The following is a 27,838-nucleotide window of genomic DNA, read 5'->3' as shown; positions in this document are numbered from 1 at the left end:
CGCGCAGCGGCGCCAACGGCCGCTCGGCGCCGCCGCTGAGTGCGCAGGCGCGGCCCCGCGCCCGCCTCTTCCCGCCAGGCGCCGCGGTGGGCGAGGCGCTCCCGTCGGGCAGTGCGCGGCCGGAAGCGGAAGTGAGTGCGCTGGTAATCATGGTGCCGCTGGGGTGGGGAAGGAGCTGCCGCCGCTGCCGGGAGCTCGGTGAGAGCGGCGGGGCCGGCTGGAGGGCGGTGGGGCTGCGCCTCCGTGCCCGGGTTGGGGGGCGGCGCGGTCCCGCGCAGGCCCTGGCAGCGACCTCTCGGTGGGGCGGGGCGGGGCGGCAGCTCGGGGCCCGGCCGGGCGGGCGTAGCGCGGAGGGAGGGAACGCCTTCCCCGGCCCGCGGGGGCGGGGGCCGCGGCGCTCGGCCTGGCCCCGGCGCCTCCGCCTGCCCGGTTGGCCAGGCGGGCGGGGCCGCGGGGAAACTGCCCGGCTGCGCGGCGCTGTGCCTGCTGGCGGAGCGGGGCCCGGCCTGAGGGGGGCAGAGGCGCCTGACCCGTCCCCCCGCCCCCCCGGCCGCCCGTCCCCCCCCCCGCCGCCCGTCCTTCTGTTGCAGATGAGCCGCTACGGTCCGAGTCCACGGTGTCGCTCTGAGAGGCGGTGAGCCATGGGGGAGAACAGCCCTGAAGGCAACGTTATCTACTATGAAGTGGAGGAAGACGACTTAACCCAAGATGACAATATGATGAGGTTCGCTGATAAAAACGGGCTGGTTTCTTCATCGTCTGGGACCGTCTACGACAGGACAACTGTTCTAATAGAGCAAGACCACAGCGTGTTGGAAGACGATGAGGATGAAGGACAGTGTGGTGATCACTTGCCTTTTTTAGCAGAGGGTCATGAAGAAGGATTTCATTTAATAGCAGATCATGAAGGAATGTCCCAGGGTTACGTGCAACATATTATTTCCCCAGATCAGATTCATCTAACAATAAATCCTGGTTCAACTCCTATGCCAAGAAATATCGAAGGAGCAACGCTCACTTTGCAGTCTGAATGCCCAGAAACCAAGCTTAAAGAAGTAAGTAGCTAGATATGAGTCTGAATTTTATGCTTATTGTGAGTGCTTTTTTGCCTGGTGACCTTAAGTGCTTTGGAAATCCGGTTTTCTGCAGCTGTTTGCCGGGAGGCAGACAGAGGTTTCCCTTGTTACTGTGTAGCGGGGGTGAACTGCGCTGCGTTAAATCTGCCGTTACTTCTAGTGACGGTAACTCTTTGTGCCGCTGGGCAGAGCTGTTTCCCGCGGTCACTTAGCGGGTCAGCAGCAAAGCTGCTTTTCGCTCAGTTTTCACTCTAATATCCTGCTGCCTTCTTGTGAGGCAGGTAGGAAGCACTTTTTGACATGATACGGCACACTAGGTAGCAGGAGGTACTGAAAATGCGTTTATATTAGTAGCGGATGTGATTTTGGTGATCTTTTATTTTCCTTTTGGCTGGGCAGTTATTTCCCAAGTTTCAGAGAGAACTAAAAAGAACACAAACTCTTTTATTCTGTGGGTAGCTACGTTCTTGAGTAAAGTGTGTCCAAGTGACAGGTTAAATTCCAGGCTGTTGGCAGTAGCTAAAGTATCAAACTGAAGATGCCAAACTTAAAATTACGTGTAGCTTTATTGTGTTGCTCCCAGGGAAACTGTGAGAAGAAAATAAGAGAAGGTTTAAACTACCATCTGTTGAAAGCTTAGGTCAGCTTGTGTATTTAAAACGGCGATTACTTTTAATTCTGTTTCTCCAATTAATTTTACCTGCATGCAGAATGGTGAGGGCTTGTAAAGACTGACTTGGGATTCTTGCTTTTCAGGCGCAAAAGCAATGCAAAGTTTACTGACCAGCACAGCGACACCTTTGTGCTGCTTTTTTCTGAGTTAAATGAGATAATCCGTACCGGTGTCGGTGCTGGTAGTATCAGCTGCTGGTGTAACTGATATTCAGTGTAAGAGAGAATTGCAGAAATGAGCCCTTGCTTAGCAAGGAAGCTGGCTTTGAATGCTCTGAATAATTTAGATCAGCAGGGAACCTTCGTTGTCGCTTGCTCAGCAGTGAGGAAATGGGGCTGTAGGAGGGCAGCTCTGCGGTTCTGAAACTTCTGGGCCCAGGTTTGTTCAGTCAGCCCATTTAAGTGCAAGGAACTCTTTTTGCTCAGTTATTATTCCTCTTAGCAGCTGCTGTATCCTACCTTCTTAGCTGCTAAAATATTTAATTTTTTTTTATGTTGGTCATACCAGTGCTTTCTTTTCTTTTTGTAGGGTAATCAGCTCGCAATCTACAGTGTCTGAGAAGTGTGTGGGCTAGCTAAACCGGTGTTGATGACTGCACAAGCAATTAAACTGATTTTATTTCTTAACCCCTCCTTTTTAAAAAAAAAAAAAGGGCTTTTAAGATCTGGAATTTCCTAATGAAATCCTTGATCTGAATTTATTTTCCATCTCTTGAATTAATTTTCTTGGTGGAGGGGAGTTGCACTGCAATTTGAGCGCAGTGGGAAGAAGCCTATAGCATATGCTGTGTGAAAGCCCCTTTTGTCCTGCTGTCTCAAACACTTGATAACTTGTCTGGAGAAAGCTCTAAAACCCCAGAGTACTTGGCTCATCTTTAAAAGTCAGCAGTCCAGTTCTTTGGTACTTCCAAAACATCTGTAGCAGTTCTAACACTGTTTCAAAGTTTTAAATTTTCAGGTCAGTCTTAGACATTTATGAAGCAAAAGAGGGTTTTACACTTAATTAATTAATTACCTTTAACTTCCTTTTATTATATTGTATCTCTCACTATAATTCTGTCTGTAAGAATAAATGTGAATATAGTTTTATATTTCAAATTGATTGATCTTTTTGTTCAATGATGATGCAGAAAAATTAGCAGTTTAAGGGGAACCTTGTAAACGCAAGACGAGTTAAAGGCAAACTGAGCAGTTTAAGTAGATATTGGCACAGTGTGCCGGGCTCGGCTTTTGCCAGTCTTGTTGATTACGGGATAATTAGTTCCTACTTCCAAGGTAAATGCTTAATTAAGACTCCCTGCCTTCCCTCTGGTGCATCTCCTGGGTGAGACAGCACGCTGTCCTTTGCGAAAAGCATACGTGATGCAGCCACAACCTTTATCTTCAAAGCAACTTGTTTCTGTGTGCTTGCTATCCTAGCCATCTGTCGTTTTTCCTGTCGCTGCTGTGTTGCTTTTTGTTGTTGCTTGCAGGTGGCGATGGTCTTGAGCACTTGCTGCTGTAACTGCAAGTCTTCCGTCGTTAATATCTACATAATTTTATGTGTATAATCAGTGCTTATTTGATGTGCTAATGTTCCTAATGTGAGAAGATAATGAAATGCTTTGCTTTACAGAATGTTTTTATTTTGCGTAGAACACGGTGCTAGCCTTGCTTCTGCCTGCAGTATCCTTCTCCGAATAATTTGTGAAATAAAGATTTGGCCTTTGAGGGAAAAAGGGAGCACTGCAAGGCCTTTGTCAGAGTTGAGGCCGTTAAGCTGGAAGTGTTACTGCCATCTTCCTTAAAATATGTGCATTGCCAGCTAGGAACCAAATCCTTAATCTATAATTAATATTTGCCTTCTCTTTGACTTTCTAGATGTGAATGCAAACACCTAGAAAGCTTAACAGGCTCATCACTCGATTTTTAGGTAGTTCGTGCCTCTGTCAAATGGCTCGTGTATCATGGGGAGAGTGTCCTGTAATGCAGTGTGTAAAATGTTGCTTTCCAGCTGCCTTAAAACTCTAACAGGGAGCATTTGCTTCAGTACTGATACAGAAATTGTACTGAATCTGATGATCCCTGGCGCAGATAATGTACTGCTTCTCGTCTAATAAAATGTACTTTCTGACCTCGTGTCTGTGTTTTATCGGTCTGTGCCCTTGTGTTTTGGCTGACTCAGCACAACCAAACTTCTTAATTGTGTCGTAACCGTGTTGCAGTGCTGGGATCTTTACTGAGGACTTTTATCTGATTTGAACTGTAAATTAAGGGCAAACTGCTTTACAGTGAAATTCCTGTTTCCTTCTCTGTACAGCACTTCTGATAATGCTGAGTGACTAGATAAAAATGTGAGGACTCCAGAATCTCCTCTTCTTCAAGTTACTGTTGGTCCTGTCATCTAGATAATTTGTTCCGCTTAAACACTTGATGTTTTTAATCTTTGATATTTTTTATTGTCTTGTACAAAGTCAAGGGAGACTCAGGTGCAGACACGAACAGCTGCTTTTGTTGTAGTGCACCGCTCTCATTGCTTTAGCACACACCTATTTCTTGACTAGCAAACCTGTAGCGAGTCAAATGCTTTGTAAGCAAGTAAACCTTGAGTCACAGGAGGAGAAGGATTTAGCAGGAATTTGCTCCGTATTGTGAATTTCATGGTGTGCTGTCAAGTCACAAGTCCAAACATGACGTTTTCCTACGTGTTCTCGTGCGAATTCATCGTGTGTCCTGTACTTAGGGCAGCCTAGGTAACTGGTGTCTATAGGAATAAAGATAAACCAGTGTATCCCAAATAAGTATCAGAAGTATCAGAAGAAATTGAATTCGTATCTCTCAACTAGCTCTTATTTTAGATTATTTAAAGCTGTTACAGTGAAGAATAGAGCAGGTCTTTTCTTGTCCCTTTAATAAAAACAAAACAAAAAGCCATAAGCAAATCCACAGTCTCCCTCGCTAGATGGGAATGGAGTGAGGATTCCGAGAAGTTGCCCTTCCACAGGGCCAGATATTTTGAAAAATGAGAAGTTTTTTCGTTTTGGCAGTAAGGCTCCTGAACTGTCGTTTTTAATAGGCCCCTTAGTATGGGTAATTTCTCAATCTTACTGGGACAAAATGCTTTTTTACACTTGTTCTTTTACTATCTTCTGTCATTTCTTTCTGCTATCCTTTCCTTCCCCACTGTATTTTGCAATAATTTAATATTTTTCCTGGTAGTTACAATTCTGTGGGATAATGTTGCTTCTCAGCTGTCGTGTGAAATTGGAAAAGCATGGAGAACTAGTTCCTGGATATGTAATTGTCTATTCAAGTCTACATTTGAGAGTAAAGTTTCTCCCTGGATTAATTGAGTTGTAAGATAAGTGTTGATAATAATTAGCTTGGAAAACTCATCTGCATTTAGCAATATGCTATTAACAGCCTCTATATGTGAGAGGCAGGAACTAAATTCAGTACTAGCCAAAATGAAAGCAACTCTAAAATAATCAGCAGTAGTCTTATGTCTTTCTAGCTTTATAGTTACGATGGTTCTGTTCTATGTAAGGATCTCTTCATTTTAAATATAAATATTTAATATAATAAGGATTGTTTTAATATTCTCTGAATACTAAAGCTTTATGAAAGGAAGGTGAAGGTAAATGCCAGGCTGTTGTTGTGGTATCAACAAGAGACTACAGATTGAGATTACTCAGCTCCTATACACTCAGATTTTATAAAGCTTTTTTTTTTTTGAGGAGTCTACTGGCAATTTTGTCCCCTACAAAGTTGGGATGATGCGTTTAGTGAACTGCAACCCCTGCCCTTACTGAGGAGCTTGTTTCCCAGGCTGCCCCTATCCTAGGGGTGATCTTCTGGGCAGGCAGAGCCCAGGTCTGAGCAACCTGGTTGTTACAGCCCTGAAATGCGTGCCTTGGCGTAGGCTCTCGTTCTGTAGGTACTGTTTGAACCTGTATGCAGAGAAAGGGGAGCGGAAGCATGCGATGAGATGTCCTTTGGGTGCCTCAGGTCTCGGGTACTTGCTGTAGGATCTAGTAGGCATGCTCTTAAGAGGGAATGCTGAGCGCACGTGGCTCAAATTGACATCGTTAGGGGCTGTTACTTTGATTATTTGAGAAATAAAACCTGAAAGCGTGCACCTTCCTTTGGACCTTATAGCACTGATACAGTTTCCGACAATACCAACAGCTGTTAGCGTAAATAATGTTCCAGATCGCCTCCCCCGTCCTCGTTCTTGTGCCATTGTAGGACACGAATGGGAGAGAATCTTCGGACAGGTCTCATAGTGGTTTTACTGAGGGCCCATTGTTGCTTTAATTTATGTGGTATTACACAAAGGATTAATCTAATTAGTTATTTTATGGAAGGATTAAAAAAATATTCAGTTCTTAATTAGGCATGCTGAGAATGATAGTTTTGGTGTTGCTCCTACTTAACACATCTACTAAATTCCTGTTATTCTGAGAGGAGTTTGACTTCAAATAAAATGATTTTATGTTTACCTGACGATAGATCAAGGCATCCCGTGTTACTCTGTTCTCGGCTTCCAAGCCGTGGTAGTAAAGAACTATAATTTATCAAATGTTCTGTTCTGCTGCGTGTATCTAAAGAAAAAAGAACAGTTGTTGGCTCGTGAGATGGGTAGAAACCTGTAAGTGCTACACAGTGGTTATGCATCGATATATCAGTTCTCCTGGTATCAACTCCCAATTCTGGGGTTTTTGTTTTTTGTTTTGGTTTTTTTTTTTTTTTAAAGGCAGTCTGCAGCCTTTTTTAAGCAGTACTGCTAGGTACTGTGAGGCTTTGTGCCCTCAAAAAGAGGAAGATCGCTGACTTATATCCTGCTGTAGTATCTTCCTGACTAGTTGTTACAATACTAAGTCGACAAGTTCGTGCTGCTCTGTTGTGAGTTTGCATTGCCTTTCTAAGCATTTCCAAATCGACATCTTTTGGGCACGCTTCTGCTTCTTACCTGTCAACCAGCAAGTCCTCTCTTGGGCTCTATAATCATGTCTAGATGATCAGATTTCTCAGCTGCTACAGTCAAATGAAAGCAATGGGTCTGATAATTAATGTTGAAGCTAAATTTATTGAAGCATGTCAGACGGCTTAGTCCTTCTACTTTATGAGAAAGAATGAGATTTAGTTAGACGTTACGACTTGCACGCTGGAAGCTTCTACGTGGTCTCTTCCTGCCTGTTGCAGAAGCTGGGAAGGCCATCAAATCTAGTTCAATGGGAAATTGTTTCCTGGTGATCTCCATAGCTGGCTGGGAAATATGTAGCGCTTGCCTTTTGATGTAAAGCACCCTGTTTGATTCGTTACACATCAGGCGCTGACTATTTCGGTAAACACAGAAGAACAAAGCACAAGGAAGGCTGCTTTTGAGATCAGATGAAGGAATGAGTGGACTGATGGTTAGACCACGGGAGATGTTGAAAACTGTAGTTCTCATTCAAGTTATTGATGGGGATTCAGCACACAGGGCAGTGCTTTTGAGGGTCGGGTTGTGAAAGCACATTTTCCCTTGTCTTCCTCCTCCACAAATAAATAGCTGTGCTAGATACCTGAGTGGAATGCAGGCACTACGTACGGGAATAGCGGGTAGGTTTGATAGCCTCTCAGTGTCCTTTCCAACTATTTCCTCAGATTTTGGCTAGAAACGTTTTGAATTATGTTTTCTTTTTTTCCTCTTCTATTAGATTACTGTTCTTCTATAAGGTCAGCCTGCTTTCCAATGTGTGCCACTCCTTCCTCACATAGTACAGCAGAAATATTAAGTTACCTGGTAATTAAACAACAGTAACGTGTTTGGTTTTTGGTTTGTTTTTTTTTTTTTTTTGCCTTTGGGGTCAAAATCTATTCCATTGTCTTTGATGTTTAACTGCAGTTGTACCTGTTTGCACTCTAGAAATGCTTAAAAATTATTAAGCATGCAGCATTTTGTCTCTTAGGTTAAGAGATACCAGTGCACCTTTGAGGGCTGTCCGCGCACCTATAGCACTGCCGGAAACCTGCGCACTCACCAAAAGACGCATCGTGGGGAATACACTTTTGTCTGCAACCAAGAAGGCTGTGGCAAGGCCTTTCTTACCTCCTACAGCCTGAAAATCCACGTCCGAGTGCACACGAAGGAAAAGCCGTTTGAGTGTGATGTGCAGGGCTGTGAAAAGGCATTCAATACACTGTACAGGTAGGAGCTCTTTGCCTATTTCTCTCGAAATTGTGGCTGTTGCTGTTCTGCAAGTTGGGTGTACTTTTTCTTTGTGGCTCAAAACAGTTGTTGTGCTTCTTCCCAGTACAGAGGTGAGTATAACCCCCCTCTGAAATGTGGAAGTGCTGTACCAAGAGTAGGAGAACAGAAACTATTTGTATTTATATTATAATAGTATTGAAGGAATTCTCAGATTTGCTTCAGGGACTTCAGAAGCTATACCAACTACCTTCAGTTCAGAATATGTTAAGCCTTTGATCTCGTCCTGCACTTCTGAAAGAATGGCTTGCTTGGCTCAGGTACGGGCCGTCTCCTCTTAGAAGTCATCATAAGAGGGATTTTTTTTTTTTGCGTGCTTTTTAGGTTGAAAGCACATCAGAGGCTTCACACAGGGAAAACATTCAACTGTGAATCAGAAGGCTGCAGTAAATACTTCACAACGCACAGTGACCTGAGGAAGCACATTCGAACACACACAGGAGAAAAGCCATTTCGGTGAGTTGCTGGATGGCAATTTTTACTTCTGTGGGACATCTGTAATGGGCCACCTGTGCCAAAAGGCAGCTATTGCTATCCTGAATGAAAAGCTGTTCTCCTGAGAAAAAAGTGAAGGTAGCAGCATTGGAGCATGTTTGTTCTAGAGCTCCCTCAGTTGCCTGAAAACGTGGGTGAAATGACTGTCTTGAAAGACAAGAATAGTCAAGCTACTTCTTAAAACATAAATAAGTGCTACAATGAGGATGTTTTTGAAACATATTGCTGCTTTTCTGCTGTCATGCAGTGAAGGAGCACCCCCTCTCCAAATGCTGACTTCATGCTTGAATTGGAAAGTTCAGAGCCCTGCGATAGTCCGAGTAGCACGCATAGCAGCTGTTGGGCGATACCTGGTTACTAACACGGATTAGCATTAGGCCTGCTTTTCAGAGTCCTGGCGCTATTGCAAATCGTGATCTGAGGTTGTGAGCTAATGCATTGAAGAAGCCTGATGCTAACTCTTCTGTGATGCTTCGTTCAGGTGCGAGCATGACGGCTGTGGAAAGGCTTTTGCTGCAAGCCACCACCTTAAAACACACGTTAGGACACATACTGGTAAGTCTCAAGGGTCTGTTATTTCTTTAATTGAGCTTATTCAGTTTATACTAACTCTCATAATCCTAGTATCTGTTTATACTAGCCTATAATATGTGGGTGACACCGAACTGGGTGGTGCCGTCGATATATTTGAGGGAAGGGATGCCGTCCAGAGGGACCTTGACAGGCTGGAGGAGCGCGCCCATGCGAACCTCGTGAAGTTCGACGAGGCCAAGTGCAAACTCCGGCACCTGGGTCGGGGCAGACCCCCAGATTCATTTGTGCACTTCCATTTGTGCTTGATGGGTCTTGAATTTCACGAGCATGTTTCACAAATGTATCAGCAATGATGCATAAAAATCAAATGTTGTGTTCTTGTGTCAGTTCACGTGGTAAAATGGAAGCTTTTATCTGCCAGGCTCCTGAGAATGTTTAACACCATGCGTTCAGGATCTTGTGTGTATAAAATATTATTGCTCTCCTAGGTGCTTTAAAAGTACATGTCTGCTATGATGTTTTTAAGTTTGTTAATGTGTTTTGCGCTGTCTATAGGGGAGAAACCCTTCTTCTGTCCCAGTAATGGCTGTGAGAAGACTTTTAGTACCCAGTATAGTCTCAAGAGTCACATGAAAGGTCATGAGAAAGGACATTCTTATAATGCACTTCCCAATAACAATGTATCTGAGGTGAGTAGCCTTCTTCCTGATGCTTCTGTGTTAGATGGAGATAAACATACTTTGAGGAAGACCTTATTTGGTCTGTAGCTTGTTCTGAAGGTGTAACATCTAAGGCTGGGATTTTCAAAGGGAATTGTAACTACTTGTGCCCAGTCTCCCGTGAAGAAACCCGCAGATGCCTTTTTTTGAACTGAATTCAATGTCCATTCTGAAATTGCTGGCATTCAGAGTGGTGGTGTAGGCTTTATTCTTATATGCTGTGTTTGCGGTGTGCTGATAATAAACAGTGGGATCAGTATTTCTGAAACTTCTAGCGTGGTATTTGGTTACTAAGTTTTATTTAGAAAAGCTCATCTAAATTTGTCTATTCATTTTAAGCACATTAAAATTAACGCTTGGGCTAATGCTTTGATGAGTGTGCCGCATACTGGCACAAGTTTGTAGGCAATTATATATATTGTCATACTTTCCTTATAGATTCTTACATTTTAATCAATGCTGTGTAATAAATGTCTGAAGTAAAATTAAATGCTAACTGTTAAGGTTTAAATTTTTAATTTCTATAGGCTGATTTGTTCCTGTAGGAGTTTAAAATTCTAGGTTATTTAATTTTTTGGAAGTAATGTGACAGAGATGTAAAGAATCCCCGATAGCTACTAAATATCCTTTGCCTAGTAATATTACTCCTTTCATTTTTAGAATTGAGATTTGGATCACATATAGGTAAAAAAATTCCATGTAGACAGAACTGTATGGACTCTAAAAAGTAATTTTAAACATTTCTGACACTGTTTAAAAATTATTGTCGTGGTTTAATCCCAGCTAGCAACTAAGCACCACGCTCACTCCTCCCTGGTGGGATGAGGGAAAGAATTGGAAGAGTAAAAATGAGAGAACTCAGGGGCTGAGATACAGACTGTGTAATAGGTAAAGCAAAACCTGTTGAAGGAATTGATTCACTACTTCCCATCGGCAGGCAGGTGTTCAGCCATCTCCAGGAAAGCAGGGCTCCATCATGCGTAACGGTGACTTGGGAAGACAAACGCCATCACTCTGAACGTGTCCCCCACCCCTTCCTCCTCCTTCCCCCAGTTTATAGGCCGAGCCTGAGGTCGTACGGGGTGGAATATCCCTGGGGTCGGCTGTCCCAGCTGTGTCCCCTCCCAGCTGCTTGGGAACCCCCGGCCCACTCGTGGGTGGGGTGAGAGGCAGAAAAGGCCTGGGCTGTGTGTAAGCCCTGCTCAGCGGTGACTAAAACATCCCTGTGTCACCAGAACAAATCCCAACCATAGCCCCATCCTAACTACTAGGAAGAGAATTAACTCTGCCTCAGCCAAAACCAGCACAAATGTATAACTGAGTTTCTTTTTCTTCTTTACAGGACACAAGCCACTCACTGTGCCTGAGTGACTTAAGCCTCATATCGACAGACTCGGAATTGCGGGAGAACTCTAATCCGGTGAGTTACTGTCCTGGAACTGCCTCACCTGTAATCTGAGTTTTGCTTTTTTCTGGCGATGTGCTTGTCCTGTCAACTAGAACACAGCAGATTAGATGTGCGTGGCTGATGGCTTCTGTTTTGCTTGTTCAGGCCTCCCGCGTGCTCTACTTTAGGCTTTCGTTTTGCTGGTGGAGGAGATGCAGTCTGTCACAGGATAAGTGACTCGGGATAGAATTGGTTTAGGTGTACTCAGTACTGCTTTTTCGTGTGTCTTCTGGCAGCTAGCAGGAGGGGCTCTCTTGACAAAAAACATGTTTCTTACACAGCCTGTTGAACAAACATGACATTGGATTGCTGTCCTTTTTGGAATGCTGGAACAAAAAATAAATATTTCTGACTAAAAGCAGAGTAACTGAGTGAAAGGGATCTTCCTCAAAAACATGCAGTGCTTAGTTCAACCTGTTTGTAAAGGCTCTGCATGTGATTTTACCGCAATAATGTCCTTGCTTATTGATAAGTGCTGGCTGAGCTTAAATTTTACATAGAGGAAAATTACATAGTGATGAGGCTGTGTCATTCTTCTGTGCTTCCATGTGGAAGCAGCGTGCAGCTTTTTAAAATATTCTGTTTCTAGAGCAGCGTGGGTGACAGTAGTGTGTAGTCCAGGATATAATCTAAGTGGAGCTATTTTGTTTCTGCTCTGGAAAACGTTTCACAAACAGCCAAGAACAAGTTAATAGCTGTTTCTGTTTCTAGCAGAGTATTACAAGAAATAAGAGTTAAACAAAGTGTGGGTGCAGAAGAATAAATTTTACTTTTGAAGGACTTATTTATTTTTGTAAGGATTTACTCATTCTGTTAGTGAATTTGATTGTGGGTAATAAAAACTAAGTGTCACTTTGCAGTATGTAAGTGAAAGACATTGCCTTTCCTGAGGGTGGCTGGTTAATTGGAGAGGTATTTCTGACATTCACATGCTGCTTGACTGGGATTTGTGCAAAGCTTACGGAAACCTGAGATATAACATTATCTGATGTCTTCCTCTTTGTTTTCTGTTTCCCAGACACATGGACAAGACCTTAGCACAATCTCACCAGCAAGCATCTTTGAGTCTATGTTTCAGAGCCCAGACCACACCGCAAATCAGGACGACTCTCAGCAGACAGGTACAAATTGCGCGTGCGCTATTTTGAGAGAGCTTTTTGACGCTTTTCCCCCTCTGCATGCATGTACTTAATTCAGCATTTCAGACTGAAGATTACTGCCCCACATAACCCTTACGTAGCAAACAGAACTTTAACTTCAGTGTTGAAATTATTCTGTGTTGAAGTGCGTTGTATTCACGGAGGGCGTAACACTCGGCCAGCGACAGGGGAACTGACCAAGTATTTACAGCGTGTTGTTGTACAATGCTGACTTTGTTGCTCTTGACTTTCCACATAAGCATTGTTTTCAAGCTTCCTCTCTTGATGTAGCTGCACAAACCTGCTGATAAAAAGGCTTCTTACAGGGAGCTAATGAGGCTGATCAACTTGTGTGTAGTATTCAGTGCTACCAGCTTCCTCAGTTTGGACCTACTTTGAGATTTCACTGTCCAGTGTTACGTGTTTTTGAGCGCTAGTCCAAAGATGTGGAAGTGGCAGTGCTTTACTTAACCCATCAGCTAGCTGGTAAGTTCGTTGGAAAAGTTGTTCAGATCTTACAAGTACTGAGGTATTTACATTTTTTTTTTCTTTGTTTCTTTTGGTAGCTGCCTTGATTGAAGGTTTTAACGGCGATGCAGACTCAGTCACTGCTGTACCGCCTTCTGCAGGAGACTCGGCATCGTTGTCTCTTCCGCTCGTACTGCAGCTTGGCATCTCTGAGCCTTCGCATTCAGCACTACAAGCCTCAGCAGCAACTGCTGCTCCCTCCTCCATAGGAACCAGCTCACAGCAAGCTGCATTTGGAAATCCTGCAACTGTTTTACAATCCCCAGAAGTGCCTGTTCCTCACAGCACACAGTTTGCAGCCAGTCACCAAGACTTCCTGCAGCACACTCAGACACCGCCACAGCCCATTGTACAAGGACTTTCAGTGGTTGCCGGGACATCTGCCCCAACAGCATCGAGTGCCACTGAGCCCCTGCCAGCTGTCGTTCAGACTGTGCCTGTTGGTGCGAACTCTGTTCTGACCAGTAATCCAACCATAACAATTACCCCTTCTCAGAGCACCGCTATTCTGCAGTCCAGCATTGTCATGGGAGAGCAAAACTTGCAATGGATCTTAAATGGTGCCACTGGTTCTCCGCAAAGCCAAGAACAAATGGTTAGTATATCCAGCACGGCTTTGAAACAGCTTGAACCGTCTCTCTTCCTCCTCGAGTCTTTGGTTTTGAAGAGGAAGGGGATCAAACCCGTAATTGTAAGATACAAACCAGAATGGGGTATTGTATAACGCTTATCATGTTAATATGTATAAACGTGTTGCCAATGCAGTCCCTAAAATAGATAGTAAAGCAAATAGAAAATAGAGAAATCCAGGGTGCAGAAAAGTCTTGGTTTCACTTTTTTTCCCGGTGACAGACTTCTCACAGCAGGTATCAGCTTGGTTTATCCAGGACAGTGCACCCCATGGCCTGAGATTATATGCAGGTTTAGTCTGTTACTTTTGACAAGTAGAAGCACAAAAGACTCAGTAAAGTTTGTGTTTAGACACTTTGTCTATCTCTTCCTAATTTAGCCTGGTAAAGATAATGAAAAGTTTTTTGGGAAAATAGAATGTTTCTGGTTCTGCAGTAAATCTGGATCGCCGAGACTTCACGTGTTTTGTCTTTAAGAACACTTGCCACCCTCAGGCTTTCTCGGTTGCAAATGGTGAAGAGTGAATGGCAGCAGGTACAAGCAGCACGAGCAAGCACGGCGGTTTTTTAAGAATTCAGCTGTCAAAGCCCACAAGCTGTGTTAACAAGCGTGTAGTGCAGAGGGTGATTACTGCCATCTTTAGGACTACTGAAATATTACTCTGAGTTTTGGGATGGCCGGAACACAGCCCAGAACCAAGCTGCGTGGTACATTTTTGAATTAGTTTTGCTGCATCTTCTCTTTGGATTGTGTGTATAGCTGTTTCTTTTGATTGCAGCTGTTTAGAATTTGAATGACAAAAATTTTATTTTAATCAACTCACACTTTTTTGTTTTGTTTTGTTTTCCTTTAAAGCCACAAGTTCCAAAAGTAGTAGAAAAGGTTTTTTTTACCACTGCATTACCAGTAGCTGGCAACACAGGTAAGCGTGCTTGGCACTGAACTTGCTTTTCTCTCTTTCTGTGTGTGTTTGTAGCACTGCTAGCTTAACCAGGATCTGTGATGGTTTTATTGCTTGCAGAAATGTTTAAGAAAATCCTTTCATTTTTTTATCTTTGCTCAGGTTTTAAGTGCAGTCTGCTGTCGGCTCATGGGTTTGTGCTGAGATCTGTCCTGTAGTAGTTTCTCTAACAACTTGTAAGATAATCAGGTTCACAAATTAGATCCAGTATTCATAAAAATACTATTTTAATAGAACTTATATAGAAGAATGAAAGACAGAAATGCAAGGACACAATTTGGTTTTTTGCTCTTTTAAATGAAGACGTGAAACAGGTAGTAAACCAGTAAACTTAATCCGTTCTTTAGCAATTGTTTTTGGTAAACACTGTCTGTGAGATTCATCAAAATGATGCACAACTCTAGAAGTTCCGTTCTGTAACATGCTTCTTACATGGTGGTGTTATATTACAAAGATTCATAAATCGGAGTCAAGAGAGAGGAGGTAAGTTTAAAACTAAAATAAAAAAAAAAAATAAAGGAAGCCAGGCAAGTAGAGCAGCATAGGAAGAGTGAGGAGGAGGAAGCGTGAGAAGTAAGATGGGAGAGGAAAGCAGACTAGAGAAAATGAGCAGGAAAATATCTGTGGTGGTGTCCAGGAGTAGAATTGCTGGTGTAATGCTGTATCATCGTCTTGAAAGATTGGTGCGTAGGGCCTGGGGCGTTTGAATGCTGGTCTGTCTTGGATTTGATGCCATAAAAGTTACAGTGATTGTCAGAGAAGAGACATACTGTGCTGTGTAAAAAACTTAGATCAGACTTTTAATGCCTAGGTTCAACCTGAACAGGTTGCTCATCAACAGAGAGTAGCTGCCACTTTTTTGGTTTTTATCATCTGCTAGGTGTATTCCTGGTGCTTGAACAAAGTAACAAGTAATCTCGGCTGCATACAATCGAATTTAAGAAAGATTTGTCTCTCCCTGCTGTGGAATGATGTAGTTCCGTTGTGTTTTGTCTCTGTTTCACCTTCAGGAAACCCTGTTCAGCAGATTGGTCTCAGTGTCCCTGTCATTATTATAAAGCAGGAGGAGGCCTGCCAGTGTCAGTGTGCCTGCCGAGACTCTGCCAAGGACAAAGCCACCGTTAAGAAGGAATGTTCCTCACCTGATTCAAAAGCTTCGGAGCAGCCAGCTCCCCAGCTGCAGCCTCAGACCTTTCCTTCCTCTTCCTCTTCTCCTTCATGTGGGCAGAGCAGTCAGATAGTTAACCCTTCAGACTCACAGACTGAAACGTTAAGTGCCATGGATGTATCGGACTTCCTGTCCCTCCAAAGCCCTGAAACCCCATCTAACATAATTCCAATCGAAGCACTACTGCAGGGGGAGGAAGAAATTGGTTTGAATAGCAACTTCTCTAAGTGAAGATGTTCCAGATTTTTCTTTGCACCTGGAGGGTAAAACCCTTCTCCTTAGAAGCAGAAATTGAAGGATCGATTCTTTTTCCTTCCTCTTTGGAAGTTTTGTGGCTTATTTCTGCTTCACAGATGTCATCTTAGTCACATCCCAGGTACATCCATCTTTGAGAATCTATCTAAAAAGAGAAAAGGAAAAAAAAAAAAAAGAAAAAGCTAAGTTATATATGAACTGTTTTGGCTGCACTGTCTGTCACTTTTGCTTGTCATATGTGAACACAGAAGTTAAGGTTACTCGTGTGCAAAAAGATTTTTAAAAAGAAAAAGGGGGGTCAGTTTGTCTCCAGTTGCACATCACTTATGTTTGGGATTAAGGTACTGGCAGCGAGTGGGTCTTTGTTACAACTCCTTGGGTCTGTAATTCTCTTCTGTCTCTTACGTCTGATACTAACCATGCACTATAAGGGGAGCCCAGGAAAGGAATTTGCTGTGGTAGAAAATGGCGTTACTGTAGAAGATGATTTATCTGCAATTTTGTTGGAATGCAATTGTCACATCACTGAGTTGGGAGCTGATGCCTGGGTTTGCTTTGTACTAACGCTGTTACTAAAGCCTACAGAAACTTTTGGGGAGTTTATTTCAGTAGAGCACAAGTCCCTTGTGCTCCTGATAGATCTGTTCATTTAATTCGTTAGGACTTAAAAGTGTGGTGGCAGACACTGTTTCACAACATGGAAACAATTGGAGCCCCTGCTTACTGGGGCTCGGGAGTCTTTTCTTTGCCTCTCTTTGAAGGGTGCAGTGAGTCCCACATGTGGTCAGATTGGTGCCTGCTGCTCTTTTGATTTGTTTGGCTCTGTTCAGAAACAAGTCATCCTCTTAACCCCCGCGACTGTTGAATCAGGAGCACGGTGCCTTTGCTGGTTACTCTCATCTTTTGTCAAGAACAACTCTAGGGAAACTTTCCGAATGATTCAACATAAATTCAGTTTGGTTTCAGTGAGTCTGTCCTTCAGCTGTCCATAAATGCTTCCTTTTTTTTTTTTTTTTCTGCTAAGCTATATAATTTCTGCCTGAATCTGCCTCCAACCTACTGCAATTCCAGCTTTTTGTGCACGGGGCTATTTCTTGACTAAAAGATGTAACACGATATAGTAGTTTTTCATATCAAACTGAAAGTCTATATTCTAACCTACTCAGGGTAAATAAAACACAACCCCCCCTTCCACCAAAAAGCCTGTAATGTTGCAATAAATGCAGTCTCATTCTAAATGGTTTATTTATGCTGCATTATTTTAAAAGATGTAATTTTATAGTGTTTTATCCATCTTTCTGGCTTTGGCTGTCAGTCTTTTTTTTTTTTTTTTGTTAAAGGAAAGAATATTAAATAGTCTTTATTCAGTTTACAGTGTTGTCATTAGCGAGATACAAAGATAACGACTGTAAGCCAATTAATGTGGAGCGTCTCTGCGCACTAAATCTTAGGAATCCAAACTCCTAGTGGATAGAGATCTTTCTCTCTTTGTGTTTGATCCAAGCTGCTCTCTGTACCTGCTGGGGTGAGAATCCTGTGCGGGCAGTCAGCCCTCCCCAGCTGATCAGCAGGTTTGAACCCTCCTGTGACGTGCTCTGTGTAGCCTTACCGACGCCGCTGTCACGGCCTTAGCTGAGACGGTGGCGTGAGCAATCCCACGTGCTGGTCCCTTGCGAACGCGCCGCCACGGCACAGATGGAAACGGGCTGAAGGGAACTGGCTTTGCACCTCTAAGACAACTTGCTTCCCGTCGTGAAGTGCAGGAGGGTAAAACTGCGTCCTGTTAGGGTGAGCGTGAGGGAGGAGAGGCTGTGCAAAGAACGCTTTGTGCCTGGGAAGCGTCGTGTCACTCTACTAGGGCAGCGTGCTCCATTTTGGCAGTTGCAGCGGTGAGCTTGGGGGCACCAGCTGAACTGGAAACATGCGAATTGCGTTTTCTCTCCGTGTGTGTTGCGCGTGTTGCGGTGCCGTGCAGTGCTTATCGGTTCAGGGATGTGGGTCCTGCAGCAATAAGGTTTGCATCCACGAAACGCGGATTAACAAAGCGTTTTATGTTTTGTTCTTGTAACCCTGAAGGGCGGTGAGATGGTGGCCTCCTTTGTTTTTCTCCTACAGCTTCATTTTGTGATGCAGTTTGGTTGCGTGGCAGCAAGAACTGCTTTGAACTTAAGAGAAGTAGTCTCAAGCTTGTGTGGCTGGGACTGTCCTCACAGGGATGAGTCTCCTGCCGGCTCTCTTGCGCAGAGCCCCACGGAGGAGCGCGAGCGGCACCTGGAGCTGCGTGGGGGTCCTCCTGGGGCACAGGCCGCTGCGAGGGGCCTCGCGCCTTTCCCGTGGTGTGCAGTGCTGGTGTTTGAGGGTGAGTGGATGCATGCGTGTGTGCGCATGAGCGAGTCTGCTAGCGCAGGAGCACGTGGATTCCCCTGGAGTTGTGGGGTTTTCTCTGATGGGGACAGGGATACCAGGTGTGGCTTGAGATGTGACATCTAGGGGACTTGGCAACCTCTTCTGAGCCTTTCCATCCTTCAGGGAAGCATTTTTCCATGCTACTTCTGCTACTTGTGACTTAGTCAATCTAAAACTTGCTTCTGGTTGGACCAGATAGCATCTTCAGAAACTCCTTTGTGACAGAAATGAGTAGGAAAAAATTACCAAAGGCTTTGAAATCAGAAGCTACTTTGGAAGTACGGTATTAACCTCTCTGCTGTTTTTTCTTCGCAGCTACTGTTTTCTGTTGGTGTGTTCTAAGAAAAGCAATGTGTTTGAAGTTTATGCTGGCTTTGAGGTGTGTTTGGTTTGCCGTTACCCCCTCATATGTGCATCAGGCAGGCTGCGATTTAGGTGAAACTCATTAGAGCTTGGAAAGAGGCAAGAGCAGCGTGATTCTGCGAGTGCACAGCCGCTGTGCGTCCCGCCCGACCGCGTTGTACAGATGTGTGCTTTTCTTGTTTCATCGCTGGTCTGCTGTCCAGAACGTCCCATGCTGCATGTGTCTGATGTGTTTCAGAGTAGACGTTTGCATCATCCCCGGTGTTTTGCGATCAAATGTTGTACTGCCAGCGTCATTAACGCGCTCGGTCAGGAGGAGATCCCTGAGCAGCTGGCGAGAGAGAGCAGTCGCAGCAAAGCCCTGAGATTTCTCAGTGCCAGATAATTTTCTGTCCCCTTGCCCCAGCATTTAGCATATTCATAATAACATTTTTAATCAAGGGGAGAGTTTCCACCGTTGCAGATCTGGTAAGATGTTGGATTCTCAGAAAGGGGCATGTCCTGTTAATACGCTGGAGCCTCTGAGAACAGAAATCTGCATTTCACGAACCCCTTTAATTCTCAATCAGAAAACAAAACCGCACTGCTCTGGGTCATTGTGTGTTAAAGATTTTGCTGTTCTGTGGCTTGTGGGGATTTACTTGGTGACTCACCGTTTCTAGATGGGCGCAGAAGCTTAAACACGTAGAATGGGTCTAATTACCAACATGGGTAGCTCTCGTCGCCAAGCGGTGACCCAAGCAAGCAGACTTGGCGTTGCAGTTGAAGGCTGCGGAAGTTGCTTTTCATGCTTGTAGATGGAAGAGTGATGGAAAGCGAACACTGTCTAAATGCTGGTACTGAATTGTAGAGAACAAAGTACGAATTGGGCACTTGAAATGCTGACTGTGTCCAGAAAGACTAGTTCGCAGAACCTCATACTGGTATCTAAAATGCACTTTAGGTTATTTTATCTTTAACCCAATTGCTGCAATTTCTTTTGTATATACTTTCACAAAGTTTATTTTTGCTCTGAGTAAAAGTTAACAGGGGTGTGCAAAGATGAGCACTTAACTTGGTGCAATACTTGTAGCTAAAGATCGTTGTCCCGCGTGGTCAGTCTGTCTGTGTCGCGTCTAACCGAGTAGATGTAGTAACTAGCTCAGTGACATCCCGCCCTTCCCTCTCTGTACCCAAGAGAAATTATGCATCGTTAGCAAATGTCCAATCTATGCAAATATTCCACTGAGAGCACTGTGCTTCGGCAGGCCTTTTCTCTCATGCTTTCTGGTGGGCTGCTTGTCACTTCTGTTGGACGCGGCTGTGTTCCTTGGGGAATCTCCTGGCTCTGCTCTGCCACACGAGGACGAGCAGAGGTGACAAGCCGTTCCGAAATGGGCATGTCGCACCTTTAAAATTTGTCTTTGCGAGATCGTTTTTGATGTCATGTTATCTGCCTTACTCCGTGGAGGATGGCGCTTCTGCAGTCATCCCAAGATATTGTTTTTGCAACCGCAGCAACGTTGTTGAACTGTTTACAGTACTCTTCCTGTGCCAATTATAAATAAGGCTGGGAGAACGAACTAACGACTGGCCTGTTGGTTGTGGAACTGCTGGGGGAGAGTAGTTAAGGTGTAAATGACCTTGGAGCTGATCGGAGAGGAAAAGCTGCTCCTGGTTTTGGAGAGGAGCACGGCTGGCAACTGAAAGGAGAGGCAGCCAGGTCCGTGATGTCGAGCGGGTGGGATCTTGGTGTCCCGTTCTTTGGTCTGCCGCTGGCTGGCCGTGCAGGTCACCGCACCTCTCCCTGCCTCCGTTTCCTCCCTGTGAAAGGAGGACAGTGAAACGCCTTTGCAAAATGCTTTGAGAGCCGTGGGTGAAAAGTCCTTGGCGTTATTGATCTGAGCTAGCTGGGCAGAGCTGTTAGAGCCAATTTGGATTGTAAGGCAAAAAAAAAAAAAAAAAAAGCATGTCTTTAATAAACCCTACAAATTTCTGATTGCATAGTTTTTAATTGGTACACTATTTTTTCCGTAACATATTTTGGAAACAATGTCAAGTTTTTATAAATGTTACGTGTAGTTGATACTCACGGACAGGGCTGAACTTTTGACTTTTTGTGTCTTGTCTTGATATATATCCTATGTTCTAGAAGTTGGATTCTGTGTCTGCACTGAGAAATGCAAATTAAACTGGATATTTATGTAGTAGTGTACGTAGTCTAAGTGTGTGTGTTCTTGGAACTAGTTTAAAAATCCCACACCATGCTTTCAGTGGTGTGCAAGCTGGCCAAAATTTGGTTCATTATGCAGTGTACACTTTCTCAAATAAATGCAGTTTCTACTTTTTCTTACAAGGAATTTTTTTCATATGATCTTTTCAGCAAAATCAAGGGTATGTTTTTGCAGTACCATAGTTTCAGTAGGTGGTATTTCTCGCTGTGTAGCTTTGTGTCCTTCCACTTGCTTACTGAACCGGAGCTACCCGTCTGACCCTTGCTTGGAGAGAGAGTTGTAGTCGCAGTTCTATTTCACACAGACCAGCATCAGCGCGGCAGGCAGGGATGCGCAGACCTCCAGCCTGGTTAGTTACCCAAGTCGTCTTCGGCATCGACAGCTGCGTCGTCGTCAAAGCGGGAAGCCTAGGAGAACCGTAGGTTGTGTCCGCTTACTGCTTTTGTTCCGTTTGACACGCGTGGGGAGCCGGGCAGTGGTCTTGGAGATGGCAAAATAAAAGAACCCCAGTTTATTTTTATTTTTTTTTTTCAAGAATGTGTGTGTGGTATAAAAGGAATTTATTTAACTATGAAACACGGGAACAAATGTGCTTACATTGAGCAATGTGAATTTGTTAGTTACAGGTACAGTACTTCCAAAGGAAGAGCATCTCCGAAACCCAAAAAAAAAAAGAGTAAATATGAATTTGTATTTTTTGAAGAATGTAAAATGTGAAATAATGGTGTTTGCTTAATTGCTCATTTTGTATGAAGTTAATATTGTACTTTGAAATATCTGCAAAGAAGTGGAAATTAACTTTTTTTGAATTGAAAGCAATATTAATACTAATGGAATCCTAATTAAATGCTTATTTAAACATTGTGTTATAATAGTCTTTCCTCAGAGTATTTACAAATTATTTGGGAGATGAGGGTGAGGTCCTTCCCCTGCCCCCTTAGGAGAGATCCGGACGTGAAGGCATTTCCAAATCCTGACAGACAACGGCATTCGCCTTAGCGGGCTCCTCCTTCCCCCACCTTGGTGAACAAACCTTTTTATCCTCAAGTTCACTCGGGTATGGATAAGAGTTAGAGTGGATGTTGTGAATCTACAAATTACTATTTGTTTCTGGAAACAGGAAACTCCTGTATAGTCCCTTCCACGCAAACACCAGCTGTGTTCAGCGCGGGGACCACGATGTTGGGCACGCGCCCTCGGAAGCTGCAGGGGAAGGGAGAAAGGCAGAGTTTGCCATGGTAAAGAGGGCAGTTCCAGCATTCCCGCTTGGAAGGTTTTAGGTGCTAAGTACTTTACAATAAGGAGAATGGGAAAGATAGTGGCAGGAAGGAAAACAAGCTAACTTTCTGCTCTGAATAAATCAAGCTTTCAGTGTAGCAAAACACTTCCACCTGGCAAAAAGACCAGCTGAAGGGCATCTCCCACCCCAAAACCTGCAGGCTCAGCGGGCTGTGGTTTGTTCACAGCTCTCAGAAATTGTGCATCTGTGACTTCAGCATTACGGGTGTCACAGCAGCCTCAGCTGCTACCCACAGAACCACGCACGGCTCTCCTGCCTCTCCAGCCCTTCTAAAACCGAGTCAGTCGTTCACTGGGCCTGATTCTGCTCACAGCTGAGGAGAGAGTCAACGTTTGGGACAAACTGGAGCTCTTGAAGCTGTCCCTCCCTCAGTAAGAAGCTGCTCCCCTCCACCTCGGCAGATGGGCTGAGATACAGACAAAGCCAATATTGCTTTATTTTAAAGTGCAGGTTGAGTCGGATGAGGTACCAGTGCAACAAGAGGCAGCGAAGTCCGAGGCCTCTGCGAGGGAACGGGCTCCGTTCACCGGCTGGTCAGTCTCTGTCCGCGGCACGACCCGGCACGGCTTTCCCCGAGCCTGGGACTGAGCAGGAACCTCCGCTGCCACTCGCCGAGGCTCCTCGGGGCTCCGCAGGGCTCCCCCGCGCCGGAGCCGGGGCTGGGGCACGGAGAGGGGCGGGCGCCGCCTCCCCCGGGCCCGGGCCGGGGCTCAGGGCGGCCTGGAGCGCGGCCATCTCCGCCGACAGCTCCTCGCAGGCGGCCATGCGGGCGCGCAGCTGCCGCTGCCGGGCCTCCAGCCGCTTCCGCAGCCTCCGCAGCTCGCCCTCCACCTGCGGCAGAGACAGCGGTCACGGGCGGTGCCACGGGCGGCTCCGCGCCCCCTCTCCCCGTCCCGCACCCACCGCCAGCCGCCCGCCGCGCCCCGCCGCCGCCGCCTCCATCCCGGCCCCGCCCCGCGTCGCCATGGGAACGGCGCGCCCGCCAACGCCCCCGGATGTGCGTCACCGCAGCGCCCTCGGCGGGCCGGAAGCGGCTCTTGCATGCGGAGCGTGCGGCGGGCGGCGCTGGCGGCGCTGGCTCGGGCCGGGGAGGGGGCGCCGGGCCCGGGGCTGGGCCTGGGCCGCGCCTGCAGCGCCCGCCTGCTGCTGCCGCCCGGCGGCTCGGCCCAGCCGGACCCGCGAGGTACGGGCGGGGCACCCGGGGAGGGCCGGCGCCGGCGCGGCGGGAGGCCCGGGGTCGGGCTGGGCCGGGCTGGGCTGGGGGGCGGAGGAGGCCCCGGTCGGGTCGGGTTGGGCTGGGGGGCGGAGGAGGCCAGGGTCGGGCTGGGCTGGGGGGCGGAGGAGGCCCCGGTCGGGTCGGGCTGGGCTGTGGGGCGGAGGAGGCCCCGGTCGGGTCGGGCTGGGCTGGGGGGCGGAGGAGGCCCCGGTCGGGTCGGGTTGGGCTGGGGGGCGGAGGAGGCCCCGGTCGGGTCGGGCTGGGCTGTGGGGCGGAGGAGGCCCCGGTCGGGTCGGGCTGGGCTGTGGGGCGGAGGAGGCCCCGGTCGGGTCGGGCTGGGCTGTGGGGCGGAGGAGGCCCCGGTCGGGTCGGGCTGGGCTGGGGGGCGGAGGAGGCCCCGGTCGGGCTGGGCTGGGGGGCGGAGGAGGCCCCGGTCGGGTCGGGTTGGGCTGGGGGGCGGAGGAGGCCCCGGTCGGGTCGGGTTGGGCTGGGGGGCGGAGGAGGCCCCGGTCGGGTCGGGTTGGGCTGGGGGGCGGAGGAGGCCCCGGTCGGGTCGGGCTGGGCTGGGGGGCGGAGGAGGCCCCGGTCGGGTCGGGCTGGGGTCGGAGGAGGCCCGGGTCGGGTCGGGTCGGGCTGGGGGGCGGAGGAGGCCCCGGTCGGGTCGGGCTGGGCTGGGGGGCGGAGGAGGCCCCGGTCGGGCTGGGCTGGGGGGCGGAGGAGGCCCGGGTCGGGTCGGGCTGGGCTGGGGGGGGGAGGAGGCCCCGGTCGGGCTGGGCTGGGGGGCGGAGGAGGCCCGGGTGGGGCTGGGCTGGGTTGGGGGGCGGAGGAGGCCCGGGTCGGGTCGGGCTGGGCTGGGGGGCGGAGGAGGCCCCGGTCGGGCTGGGCTGTGGGGCGGAGGAGGCCCCGGTCGGGTCGGGTTGGGCTGGGGGGCGGAGGAGGCCCGGGTGGGGCTGGGCTGGGTTGGGGGGCGGAGGAGGCCCGGGTGGGGCTGGGCTGGGTTGGGGGGCGGAGGAGGAGGAGAAGGCCTAAGGTCGGGTTTGGCTGAGCTGGGCTGGGGGGCGGAGGGGGCCCGGGGTCAGGTTCGGTTGAGCTGGGCTGGGCTGGGGGGCGAAGGAAGCCCCGGGCCGCCCCGCTGACCCGCTGCTGTCGGGCAGGCTGGAGGGAGGTGGTGGCGGCCGCGGCCGGCGCGCTGCAGGCGGGCGGGCTGGTGGCGGTGCCGACGGACACGGTGTACGGCGTGGCGTGCCTGGCCCAGGACTCGGGCGCCGTGCGGAGCATCTACAGCCTGAAGGGCCGGAACGGCCGGAAGCCGCTGGCCATCTGCCTCGGGGACGTGGAGCGCCTGTACAGGTGGGCGGGCGGCCCCAGGCCCCGTGCGAGCGGGGCTGCCCGCGGGGCCCGCACCGGCGGGCGGGTAAAGCCGCTCACCCGTGCCCTAACGCGCCTGCCCTGCCTCGTAGGTACTGCCACGTGAACGTGCCCGACGAGCTGCTGCGGGACCTGCTGCCGGGACCTGTCACCCTGGTCCTAAAACGCTCAGAAGAGCTAAATAAAGACTTGAACCCGTTCACATCGGTAGGTCGTTGCCACAGGATGCGGCTCTGTGTTTTTGAGGGACGGCGTGCTGTCTCTGTGCCGCTGCTGTCGCTGCTTTTGCTGTGCGTTCGGTGTGCTGAGCAGTGAGCGGCGTTTTCCCGAAGCCGGTCCCTGTGCTGTCGCGCTCCCCGTGAGTTGTTTGAGGGCGGCGTGACCCCGCGTTGGGGCTGACTTACGAAGGCACGCCTGCTATTGCTGGCTCGGCAGGTGTTGGTGCGTTGCTCCTCTAGAGTATCAGCTTTGCTCAAGGGGGCTTTAGGCAACGCAAGATTAAAAATGTTACTGCCTGAAAAACCATGCTCTCTTCTTCCTTGTAGCTGGTTGGTGTTCGTATTCCAAACCACCCTTTCATTAGGGACCTGGCACGAGCTTGCTCTGGACCACTGGCTTTAACAAGTGCTAACATCAGCTGTCAGGCCAGCACGCTGACCGTTGCGGTAAGGCTGTTTTTGCCGTGGTTGTGGTAGTCTGTCGGAGCCCCGGGCTCTCACACTTGGAAGCCGGCTTTAGCAATAAAACGAGGATTTATCCGCTGCTTTGTTTTTCCTTTGAATTATAATTTCTAATTAAAACAGCCTGCGGATAGGTGGTGTGGGGTAGCTGTCTTGCTGTGATCCTCACCTTAGAAAGTGAGGAGGGCAGGGCTGAAAAGTAGTGCTTAAAGGCTTACACGCAGCTTTTGACATTGGTGCCAAAAACGAAAGACGGAAATTGCTGTGGGAGGGATGGCTGTGGAGTGAGACTGCTGCTGTCTGTGCAGCTCCTGGCAGCCTGGTAGCTAACTGTCGCTCAAGGAAACGTCTCTCGGCAAAGCTTGTGGGCCAGCTGGTGGTACGGTTGGGCGTAGTACCAGGCCTTGGTACGCCCTGGCCTTGCCCCTAAATGTCTGGACAGGCTTCTGGCTTTCGTTGTGTGTTCCTTAGTAAACAGTAGTGCTGCTAAGAAGTCTTCAGCCAGAGAATCCTTATGGCTGCTGCCCTGCGTGTCTGAGAGAAATCTGTTCTCTCAAATCAAACGGGGGGGTGTTCGTGACAAAAAAAGCGAGCGGACCTGACAGAGGAAGGGGAGTGACCACCTCCCTGGACACCAGAACGTCCACAATCACAAACCATCTCCGGGACTGTTAGCCACATCTCTCTCTCTTTTTTTTTTTTTTTTTTTTTCTTTCTTTCTTTCTTTTCAGGAATTCCAAGACCTGTGGCCTCAGTTGTCCTTAATCATCGATGGAGGCCCGATAGGGGATGTCCAGAGCCCCGAGTGTCGTTTGGGGTCAACTGTGGTTGACTTGTCTGTGCCGGGGAGATTCACCATCATCCGCCCTGGCTGGTGAGCACTCTGCTGAATACAGCTGTAGCTTTTTCTTTATCTAAACGAAATGAAGCCTTCAGGTTAGGGTGGGTTGTGTTTTCCTGCTTTTCCTGTAGCAGTTGAACCTTCACGTTAGTGTTGTTTAGCTTAATTACCAGCACGCTCAGAAATCCTGGAACAGCGTTCCAAATTCCGAGCCCAGAGGATCTCCTTGCAGAAGCTTCTTTGTGAAACGCTCTAGTTTCTGGAGTTCATCTTCTCCTTGATTCAAAATGCAGTGCTGTGTCTAGCTGGTTCCTCTTTCCCAAAACATGCAGTTTAATCCTTAAAAACCCTCTTTCTGACAGTTCTGTTTCCCCCCACAGCGCGCTGACGCCTACGGTTGAAATCCTGAGGCAGAAGTATGGCTTGGTACCAGGATCGTCTTGAGGCTGCGGGCTCCGAGGAGGCTCTGCAGAGCTGGTGAAGCTGGGCACCGTGTGCCTGCGCGTTTGGGAGGTGGATGTTCATGGCCTTGTTTAATAAGGTCGATGGGTTACGTCAAGGTTAATAAACAGAAGATAAAAAACCAGGGCAACAGTTGATGGATATCTGTTAATTAGTGTCACGTCTGCTGTGGCCTGAGAACCCAACCCAAATATGTATGCTGAGCTCTGTGCTGCTGTACCATTCCCAGATGCCCGTCTGGTTTATTCGCGTCGTTAGGCCTTTGAAATGCGATAATTGGAATGTTGGACTGTTCTCAGGATGGGACACAGTGTCTTATCCGCCCTCCCCTTATCTCTTATTCCACGTGTATGTTTGTTGGATCTGCACTGAAAGAAAAGCAAAGATGGGAAGGGGGTTTGTCGAGCTTTCGTGGTGGTGTAGCTGTGGTGTCTGGCTGGTTTTCTCTGTCCTAAATGTAATCCAAACCTGCGACTGAGATGAAACTGTAAGTGCTTTTGAAAATTAACAGTTTTCAAATAATCCCTGTCTAGACAAGAGCTGCTCAGAAAGACCTGGCTTCCTCTGAATACAAAGGATGAAAACAAGCTCACGGCGTGCCGATCTTCATTTTTAAATGTGGATTTCCCTCTCTTGGTTTTGTTCTGAAAACAGTGCTGAACTGAAGGAAATAGGGAATGGCTGAAAGTTTCCTCTGGTGTTTATTCTTCACTGAAAAGTAAAGTTTATGGAGCTGCTATTAATTTAAAAACTGGTAAGCAACTTGCATGGTTTTGTGGTCCTTATTTTTAGACGTTGTCCATAATTTTTGACGGACTCAGGTGCTTAGCAAGAACGTTTATGGAGTTGTCATGAATAGAACCTTGTTTCACACCCAGAGCTGCCACTTCTCATCTTATTGATATAGACGAGTATAAATTAATTACGTGGCTAATTTGGAAGGGTCCAGGCATGGCTAAAATCACAAACAGGGAAAGGTAATGGGAGCTGAACCTCTTTTAAAGCACAAATTAATTATCTTCAGTGATTTGGATACGGTGGACCACAGTGACAACGCCCGCCGCAGAACTCCGGGGTACAGGAGAGGCTGGATAAAGTAGAGGGCGTGAAACAGCGTGGCTTGGTTTCACTTA

General features: G+C 47.5%; 2 protein-coding genes across 2 annotated transcripts; both read left to right on the top strand.

Annotated features, from left to right (window-relative positions):
- The first annotated feature begins 137 nt into the window (after positions 1-137).
- MTF1 (metal regulatory transcription factor 1) lies at positions 138-21,702 on the top strand. Its single transcript, XM_086764910.1, has 11 exons — positions 138-198; positions 591-1,055; positions 7,682-7,920; positions 8,305-8,436; positions 8,957-9,030; positions 9,565-9,698; positions 11,071-11,148; positions 12,194-12,296; positions 12,881-13,437; positions 14,328-14,394; positions 15,444-21,702. Exons 2-11 carry the CDS (start codon positions 642-644, stop codon positions 15,830-15,832), a joined length of 2,187 nt encoding a protein of 728 aa, XP_086621036.1. The 5' UTR covers positions 138-198; positions 591-641; the 3' UTR covers positions 15,833-21,702.
- A 1,469-nt stretch (positions 21,703-23,171) lies between these two features.
- YRDC (yrdC N6-threonylcarbamoyltransferase domain containing) lies at positions 23,172-27,396 on the top strand. The gene is made up of 6 exons (XM_086765021.1): positions 23,172-23,321; positions 24,509-24,704; positions 24,815-24,929; positions 25,268-25,387; positions 26,134-26,276; positions 26,624-27,396. The coding sequence occupies exons 1-6, from the start codon at positions 23,180-23,182 to the stop codon at positions 26,685-26,687; spliced, it is 780 nt and encodes a 259-aa protein (XP_086621147.1). The 5' UTR covers positions 23,172-23,179; the 3' UTR covers positions 26,688-27,396.
- The last annotated feature ends 442 nt before the right edge of the window (positions 27,397-27,838 follow it).

This window comes from Chlamydotis macqueenii, chromosome 22 (genome assembly GCF_036417535.1).
Source record: "Chlamydotis macqueenii isolate bChlMac1 chromosome 22, bChlMac1.mat, whole genome shotgun sequence".
Classification (NCBI taxonomy): Eukaryota; Metazoa; Chordata; class Aves; order Otidiformes; family Otididae; genus Chlamydotis; species Chlamydotis macqueenii.
The sequence above is the reverse complement of the archived record's forward strand: the minus strand, read 5'-3'. Positions and strand labels throughout refer to the sequence as shown.